The sequence below is a fragment of the Nannospalax galili genome, unplaced genomic scaffold, assembly GCF_000622305.1.
Source record: "Nannospalax galili isolate Female #2095 unplaced genomic scaffold, S.galili_v1.0 scaffold85, whole genome shotgun sequence".
Taxonomy (NCBI): domain Eukaryota; kingdom Metazoa; phylum Chordata; class Mammalia; order Rodentia; family Spalacidae; genus Nannospalax; species Nannospalax galili.
Window position 1 is genome coordinate 8,924,127 of NW_008358866.1, and position 9,064 is coordinate 8,933,190.

At 42.9% G+C, this 9,064-nt stretch overlaps 2 protein-coding genes across 6 annotated transcripts in view; one reads left to right on the forward strand and one right to left on the reverse strand.

Annotated features, from left to right (window-relative positions):
- Positions 1–4,157, reverse strand: part of Pex1 (peroxisomal biogenesis factor 1) — a 67,418-nt gene extending 63,261 nt beyond the window's left edge. For all 3 annotated transcript variants that reach the window (XM_029558352.1, XM_017795463.2, XM_008822543.3), the window contains exon 1: positions 3,973–4,157. In XM_029558352.1, coding sequence (XP_029414212.1) covers positions 3,973–4,101 — 129 coding nt within the window. In that variant the 5' untranslated portion in view covers positions 4,102–4,157. The remainder of the gene's footprint in view (positions 1–3,972) is intronic.
- Positions 4,158–4,395: 238 nt separating this feature from the next.
- Positions 4,396–9,064, forward strand: part of Rbm48 (RNA binding motif protein 48) — a 12,637-nt gene continuing 7,968 nt past the window's right edge. Inside the window, exons 1-2 of one of the 3 annotated variants that reach the window (XM_008822544.3) lie at positions 4,396–4,546; positions 5,268–5,458. In XM_008822544.3, coding sequence (XP_008820766.1) covers positions 4,436–4,546; positions 5,268–5,458 — 302 coding nt within the window. In that variant the 5' untranslated portion in view covers positions 4,396–4,435. The remainder of the gene's footprint in view (positions 4,547–5,267; positions 5,459–9,064) is intronic. The other 2 variants (XM_029558358.1, XM_029558359.1) reach the window with 2 other exon arrangements.

Here is a 9,064-nt window from a genome sequence, read left to right on the forward strand (position 1 = left end):
TGCTCTGGAGTGTGTTACTGAATATGTTAAAGCTGTAATGAAATGCTTCTAATCATGTGGTTATTAAATTTTTTAAAAAATTAAAAAAATAATTCTTCAAAGCATAAAATAAAAAATAAAAAAAAGAAGTGCCAAGGCTAGTTTAGATGACCCATAGTGAGCTACAGACAAGAGGGCAAACAAGCTGCATGAAAATGGAATTGGCCTAGGACTGCCAGGTTCTTTGTGTCTGAAAGTAGGGAAATGATAGGATATTTACGGTCCTTTCATTTATTAGCATTTTATGATACTATGACAGGGGTTCTCAACTCAGGTAGTCTAAAGTTTTTAAAATTACAGATGTTGTGAGACCCATAGTGAGCTACAGACAAGAGGGCAAACAAGCTGCATGAAAATGGAATTGGCCTAGGACTGCCAGGTTCTTTGTGTCTGAAAGTAGGGAAATGATAGGATATTTACGGTCCTTTCATTTATTAGCATTTTATGATACTATGACAGGGGTTCTCAACTCAGGTAGTCTAAAGTTTTTAAAATTACAGATGTTGTGAGACCCTGTCTCCAAAAAAAAAAAAGTTCTCGTTATAAACATTATATGTACTTTAAATTATTTAATCGGCATTGTGATCAGGCAAAATTAATTGGAATTTACTATTTTTATAAAGGCCAGATATGGTGATGGTGTGGCACATGACAGAATGTGTGATGAGCCATGAGCCTAATTAGAAAAACAATGGAACCAGAAATCCCTTAAAGTGGCTAATTGGCCCTAAACAAGCAGGATGGCCTCGCTCAAGCCTTATCAACTGATCGCTCCTAGACTGAGGGAGACTGTTTAAGGACCCAGCTTGTCTCCTTTAGTGCCTAAGATAGCTCACCTGCCTGAGAAAATAATCTTGGGAGAAAAAACCCTCAAGGACACTAGACCCTAGCAAAGAGTTAACTCTTAAAGCTATGTTCAACAGAGTTCCTATATAAATCCAAACGGCCCCTCCCTTCAATGCAGATGCCCTCATTCCTCAGAAAGGTTTTTCCGGACTTTTGCTGTATTCTTTGAATAAAGGAACACATTCCCTACATGTTGTAGGTCTGGCTGTGGTTCTTATTTCTTAACTTTAAACTCCTTCCTTTTTCTGCATTCCTAAATCTAACAGCACATGCCTTTAATCCCAGCAGGTGGATCTCTGAGTTCAAGACCAGCCTGGTTTACATAAGGAGTTCCAGGCCATACTGAGATTAGGCCACACTAGGGCTACACACTGAGATTCTGTCTTAGATTCTGGTTGGTTTGAGGATTTTGAAAAACTTCAGGTAAATCTGATAATGGCTAAAAAGCCACAGTTGCAACCTTTCTTCCCATTACTGCATTATCTGTATTATACACGCAATGCTTTAGCTTAAATGGAATAAATCAACCCACTAACTCCCAACTCATGAACCTTTCTCCTTAGTATCTATTTATGCCCTCAAACCCAATAATTTTGGAATCCTAAATAATCAGAAATGAAAAACAACGGTTCATAAACAAAAATGAGATATTTTACTGTTTTATTAAAATATAATTATCACTTTAAATGCCTGAAAGTTCAGTACGTTTTAATAAATTATAGAAATGATCCCTGAAACTATAGTCTTAGTTCAGTACATTTAAATAATCACAGCGGGGGCTGGAGAGATGGCTCAGCGGTTAAGAGCACTGTTCTTGCAGAAGACCTGGGTTTGAATCCCAGCACCCACATGGCAGCTAACAACTGCCATGGATTCAGGGGATCTGACAGCCTCTTCTGTCCTCCAAGGGCACTCATCTCATGACACTGGTGCACTTACCTACATGCAGGCAATACACGTGTACATATAAAATAAAAATAATAAATATTTAAATAAATAGCCACAGTGAACAATTACATAAATTATGGCAAGTTTATGCTTGCATACTAATTAACTGCTAAAAATGACCTCTCGACAAAATAAAAGTCAAAGATACATGAAAAGAACAAGACACAAAACTGTTAAGATTAGGAATAAGTTTGGAAGGCTTAATCCAAACAGTTAATATTAGTTATTTCTAGGTATTAGGATTACAGACAGCTTTTCTTTCTTTCTTTTTTTTTTTTTAATTTATGTGTATGTGTGTATTGCCTGCATGTAGGTAAGTGCACCCATGTCGTGCAATGCCCATGGAGGACAGAAGAAGCTGTCAGATCCCCTGGAACTGGAGTTATGGGCAGTTTTTAGCTGCCATGTGGGTACTGGGATTCAAACCCAGGTCTTCTGCAAGAACAGTGTTCTTAACCGCTGAGCCATCTCTCCAACCCCAGCTTTTATGTTCTTTTAATAGCTTTCCCATAAAACACAGTATTCTTTTGATAATCAGGAGAAGGGAATTGGCCTGTTTTGCTACACAGGCTTAGAAGAAACAGCATTTTATTCCAGTGCTAAAAACATTTATAGATACCTTTGAACTAATTCTACCAAATACTTCTTGAAGTCTCAAAAATTTAAAAAGACCAAAATGACCAAATTCCTTTTTCTTTTTTTTTTTCTTTCAAGTCAGGGTCTCACTATGTAGACCAGAATGGCTTGGAATTCAGAGACCTGCCTGCCTCTGCCAGTACTGGGATTAAAGGCGTGTGCTACCATGTTTGGCCAAGGCCACCAAAAGTCTTAAACAGTGATGAAGTTAGCCACCACATCCCAGGGTCAATTTTTTAGTTACTGTGAGGAAGCATTTTTCTAAACTCATTAAGTGGTAAGCTTATTTCTATAAACTGAGCGACTCTTTGGATGTGAAAGTACACTGAAATTCTCTGTAAGGCTGAGAGCATTAGGTCAACCTGGAACTTGGTGACAGTGACTGATTCCTTCCAGCCATGAAGAAAGCTTGTCAGGGCCAAAAGACCATTAAGTGGTGAAAAATTAATGACTCTAATGGATTCGGTGTTTTGAAACATGAATTTTAAAAATTAGGTAAATAGGGGCTGGAGAGATGTCTCAGCGGTTAAGAACACTGGCTGTTCTTGCAGAAGACCCGGGTTCGAATCCCAGCACCCACATGGCAGCTAACAACTGTCCATAACTCCAGTTCCTGGGAATCCGATAGCCTCTTCTGTCCTCCGTGGGCATTGCACGACTCGGGTGCACTCATCTACATGCAGGCAATGCACGCATACACATAAAATAAAAAATAATAAATTTTTAAAAATTAAAATTAAGTAAATCATTTCAAACTCCTGGTTATCTCTTTATGAGAAGCCAGGGGTCTGGAATCACGCATAGAGAATTTTAGAAGATTTCAAATATTCTAGCCTTCCATCCCCACAAACACTGAAACTCGGGAACCTATCTGCACCTATTTTTAATTAGGAAAATATGGTGTTGTATTTCTACTGGTGGTTATAACCGTGGAGCATCACAATGACAACGTCCAGAAGGGTGACAGCTCGCACAAGTCGAAGTACCCTAGCTACCCTCATGCAGGCGTGAATAACGGCACCGCACCTTCCCCGCACACCGCAGCTTGTTCAAGGTCTCGCAAAGCAGGGAAAAGCCATCAGTCATCTTATTAACCTTTGGCATTCGAGGGTCGCCTCGGTCATCTAGGGCTGTACAAACCAAGTCTGCCCCCCCCACCCCCACCCCCCGAGGCAATGCCGGCACTTGCAAAGCACTGGCAGGACAATTTCTATAATAAATACACCAGGTGGGAAGGTCCCTTCCAAGCTAGAGTGAGGTTTGTTCCTGAGTGCTGAGGTGGAACCCGAGCAGATCTCAAAGCCTAGTGTAACCGAGTTAGGAGCCCTGGAATAAGACAACTGGGGATGCACTACCCGTGACGTGTGATACACACGCCGCCCCCCACCCCATCTTGAGGGTCCGTCTCTCTCGGCTCTATTCGGCAGGGTTCGAGAGCAGCCAGAAAGGTGCCGGCGACAACTGAACCACACCTGCGGCTCAGGGTCCCGGCCCGCGCGTTACCTGCAGCAGGTGCAGCTGGGCCACCAGGCGTCGCGGCAGATGGAGGAAGCAGTCCCGAGCATTCGTGAAGGCCACCGTCACGACTGCCTCGCCTGACCCCGCACCCACCACACGATCGCCGCCCCACATTGTCTCCCCCAAATCCCCACTCCCGCCGCCCAACGGGAAGCAAGAGTCCAACCGGGTCCGCGACAGGCCAGGACGTCGGAGCCCGAGAACATCGATCGGCTCCGCCCCTTCTCCCTAGCGTCTCCCCGCGCCTCCGCTGCGAGAGCGACCAGCCAATTCTCCTCCAAGCCGCTAGGAGGCGGCACTGCACTCATTCAAGACTCGCGCTCAGCAATATCGATGCGGTCGATTCTCCAGCCAATCGTAGCACGCTGGACCCATTCTGCTCTCTTATTGGGCACACGGGAGCTGGTCGGCGGATGTTGTCCTGGCTGCAAGGAACACTGCCGGCAACATGGCGTCGAGCGATGGGAAGCCAGGGAGTGTGTTCGACCACCATGTCCAGACCGCTGTGTGCGACTCTCGGGCCAAATACCGGGAGGGCCGGCGTCCTCGTGCGGTCAAGGTAGAGTGATTAGAGTGATTTCGGTTTCATTCGCTCCCCTCGCCAACTTCCTGTGAGCGCTAGCTCCCCATGCCAGTCTAGACTACATAAAGGCAAGACGGTGGTGCTGTCAGAATCATTCCTTAGTGGAGGTGGTATGAGGCACCCAGGCTCAGATACCAAAGGTTATCATCACCACCCTTTTGGTTAATACTGGAACGTCACTCCACGAGAACACGATTTTGTTTAGGCCTTGTATCTTCCGTGTTTTCAAATGTGCTTGTTACAGGACAAGCACTCCGTGAGTCGTCAGTGACTTATTTCCAATTAACTTCTCCGGTAACAACTTTTTGGGGGGAAAAAAGTCTGTTGTATGCTTTAGTTGAATAATCTCTCGTGGAGTATTTATGCAGAAAGAGTGATACTTTTGTGTGTATGTTTTGCAGACCCGGATGAGCAGAGTATTTCTTGTTTTCCAAGTTTCATTTATTAAAACATAAGGGCAGCCGGGCGTGGTAGCGCACGCCTGTAGTCCCAGCACTTGGGAGGCAGAGGCAGGCGGATCTCTGTGAGTTCAAGGCCAGCCTGGTCTACATAGTGAGTTCCAGGACAGCTGGGGCTACGGGGAGACCCCATCTCAAGAAGACCAAACAAAAAACAAAAAATAATAATAATAATAATAAGGGCGGATTTGTCATAGTCTTATTTGTTAACTACATTCAATGAGTCTATTATCTTTTAGGTTTATACAATCAATTTGGAATCTCGATATTTATTAATTCAAGGAGTTCCTGCGGTGGGAGCCATGAAGGAATTAGTTGAGCGATTTGCTCTGTATGGTGCAATTGAAGAATATAATGCTCTAGACGAATACCCAGCAGAAGATTTTACAGAAGTGTATCTTATTAAGTTTATGAATTTACAAAGTGCAAGGTATGTACAAGTTAAAAAGTATATAATTTCCTGGGGGCTATAGAGATGGCTCAGCAGTTAAGTGCACAGGCTGCTCTTGAAGAGGACCCAGGTTCAATTCCTAACATCCACATGGCAACTAACAACTGTGTAACTCCAGTTTCAGGGGACTCTGACGCCCTCTTCTGACTTCCACGGGCACTGCACGACAAGAGTGCACTCACATGCAGACAATACACATAAAAATAATAAATTGTTTTAATTTTAAAAATATATACCATTTCCTATCTTCCTGTTACTATCATTTTGGCACCAGGTTTTCCCCACTCACACCTGAATTATCCAAACACTTACTATGGTACCATATTACTCTCTGTCTTGGGGGTTTGTTTCCCTCCACAGTGCTGGGAACTCAGGGCCTCACATGCTTGACAAGCACTTTATCACTGAACCATATCCACAGCTTTTTCTTGCAGTCTTTTTAAAAGGCTAACCTTACAAAAACACTGTTTCCATCCCTGTATGCTCATGCTTAACTATTTTTGAACCATAGAATGGTAGATTAAGTATTGCATTTGGGGACTGGATATATGGCTCAGCACTTAAGAGCACTGGCTGCTCTTCAGAGGACCTGGGTTTGGGTTCCCAGCACCCACATCATGACTAACAACTGTTTGTAACTCTAGATCCAGGAGATCTGACCCCTTCTTCTGGTCTCTGCACACATGTAGTGCACTTACATATGTAGGGGCAAAACACTCATACATATAAGATTTAAAAAAAATTTTTTTAAAGAATTGAGTTTGAAGTAAGTTTCCAATCCTATGGCTTGCTAGGTTCATGGCTTTGGAGTTATTTAATCCAAAGCTTAGTTTTCCTCTTAAAATCTATATGGCAAAAAGGTCTCATTCATGTTCCATGAGGAAGGATAAAGTGAGATAATTCATGTAAAAAGTTTTACAGTTGTACCTGCTATTCAGAATAAGTGTTAGTGATAGCAGATCTGACTGCTATGACTCTATGTGAATTAACTTCATGTTTTTGATGCTTATAACATAATCCCTGTATTCCAATAAGGCTGAAGTAAACAATACTTTTTTTTTTTTTTTTTGAGACAGGGTCTCCCTGTAGCCCCAGCTGTCCTGGAACTCACTATGTAGACCAAACTGGCCTTTAACTCACAGAGATCCACCTGCCTGTGCCTCCCGAGTGCTGGGATTAAAGGTGTGTGCCACCACACCCGGCAGTAAGCAAGACTTTAAGTTAACCTTTTCTGCAGGGGTAGAGGGGGGAGAGTGTGTGTCAGTGTGTGTGGTGTAGTGTATGGAGGCCAAAAAGTCAACATTAGACGCCTTCTTCAATTGTTCTCTACTCTATTTTTTGAGGCAGGGTCTCTCACTGAACCTGGAGCTCATCAGTTTTGCTAGATTGGCTGGCTGGCAAGCCTCAGGGATCCTCCTATCTCACCTCCCAAGCACTAGGAGGCACACCATAGCACCCAGCTTTTACAGCTTTTACATGGGTACTAGGGGTTTGAACTCAGGTCAGGTCTTCATGTTTACACAAGCAAATGCTTTATCATCTGAACCATCTCCCCAGCTCCTGTTAGCCATATTTTTTTAAAAAAATCACAGATCTGATCCAAGATTTATCCTCTGGCTATTACGTTTTTAATACCTTTTTTGGGGGGGGTGTCTTTCTGAGACAGGCAGGGTGTCCCTGTAGCCCCATTTGGCCTAGAATTCACTGTGTAGACCTGGCTGACCTTGAACTCACTGAGATCTGCCTGCCTTTGCCTCCCAAGTGCTGCGATTAAAGGCATGCACCACCACACCTGGCCTCATTTCTTTTTTTAAAGAGTTATTTTATGATGCTGGAGAGACGGCTCAGTGGTTAAGAGCACTGGCTATTCTTGCAGAGGACCCAGGTTCAATTCCCAGTACCCATATGACTGCTGACAGCCATCCGTAACTCTAGTTCCAGAGGATCCAATGCCCTCTTCTGACCTCCGTGGGTACTGCATGACACAGGTGTGCTTACATTCATGCAGGCAATACACTCATACACATAAAAAAATTTAAATTATTTTTAAAAGTATTATTTATGTATATGTGTATGTGCAAGTGCATGTGGGTGTCCATAGAGGCACCAGAAGAAGGTGTCAGAGACTGTGAAGCTGGTGTTAATAGGCAATTATGAGCTACCCAACGTGGGTGTAGGGATTCAAATTATAGTCCTCTGTAAAAGCAGTACACACTCTTAACTGCTATCTCTCTAGTTGCTCCTACTTCTTTGGTGTGTTACTCATAGTCTGCTATAAAAGCATTTGACTGTCTAGGGTCAAGTGTTATTTTCAACAATTTGTGAATTCTTTGTGGTTAGGAAAGCATATTTTCTAGTGCTTTTGCATCTCCCAGAGAACCTGATAGAGTGGACTCTGGAGTAAGATGGATTAGAATCCTAGTGCCGTAAGTGAGTGTATGAACGTGGCCAAGCTCTCTATGTCCTGATGTTTCAGTATCATCCTGAGACAGATAACAGTTGAAATGAAACACTCATGACATTATCTGGCATGGGGTAAAAATCTCAATAAGCATTTATCATTATCCTTAGATGAAGAAATACTTAAATGTTTATTATAGTGCTTGGCTAAGCATAGATATTCAATAAGCATGTCTTGAATGGATACTGTTTTTTGTTTTTTGGGCTTTTTTGTCTTTTTGAGACAGGGTCTCCCTGTAGCCCCAGCTGTCTTGGAACTCACTATGTAGACCAGGCTGGCCTTGAACTCACAGAGATCTGCCTGTCTCTGCCTCCCAAGTGCTGGGATTAAAGGCGTGCGCCACCATGCCCGGCTATATTCTTATTTTTTACATTGATTAGTTGTTATATATTCAGTATTTTCTTAATTACTGAAATTTTTATAATTAAAGATTTTTAATATGTGAAACCTATTGTAGGACTAGATTGTGCTAAAAGGCTGTTAAATATAAACTAACCCATATACTTAACATAGAGAAAAGCAATATATCAAATTTTTTATATTATTTGAGGGGACTGTATGTATGTGGGCACACAGCATGTCACATGTGTGGGAGATGGTTCTCTCCTGTGGAGTTCAGGAGATTGAACTCAAGTCATCAGGCTTGGCGGCAAGTACCTTTATGTGCTGAGTCATCTCATCAGCCCCAAACTGTATATCTTGATCACAATTTCTATAACTGAGGCCAACTAGTAGGGTCCTGAGCTGGTTGAAAAATGTCTAGGTAATTGTGACTAATTTAGCTCAAAACTATTGACAGGGCTGGAGAGATGGCTCAGCGGTTAAGAACACTGGCTGTTCTTGCAAAAGACCTGGGTTCGAATCCCAGCACCCACATGGCAGCTAACAACTGTCTATAACTCCAGTTCCAGGGGGTCCAACAGCCTCCTCTCTTCTCCACGGGCATTGCATGACACGGGTGCACTTACCTACATGCAGGCAATACACAAATACACATAAAATAAAAATAATAAATAAAAAATTTTTTTGTCTTTTTGAAGCAGGGTCTTCCTGTAGCCCAGCTGTCCTGGAACTCACTATGTAGACCAGGCTGGCCTTGAACTCACAGAGATCCGCCTACCTCT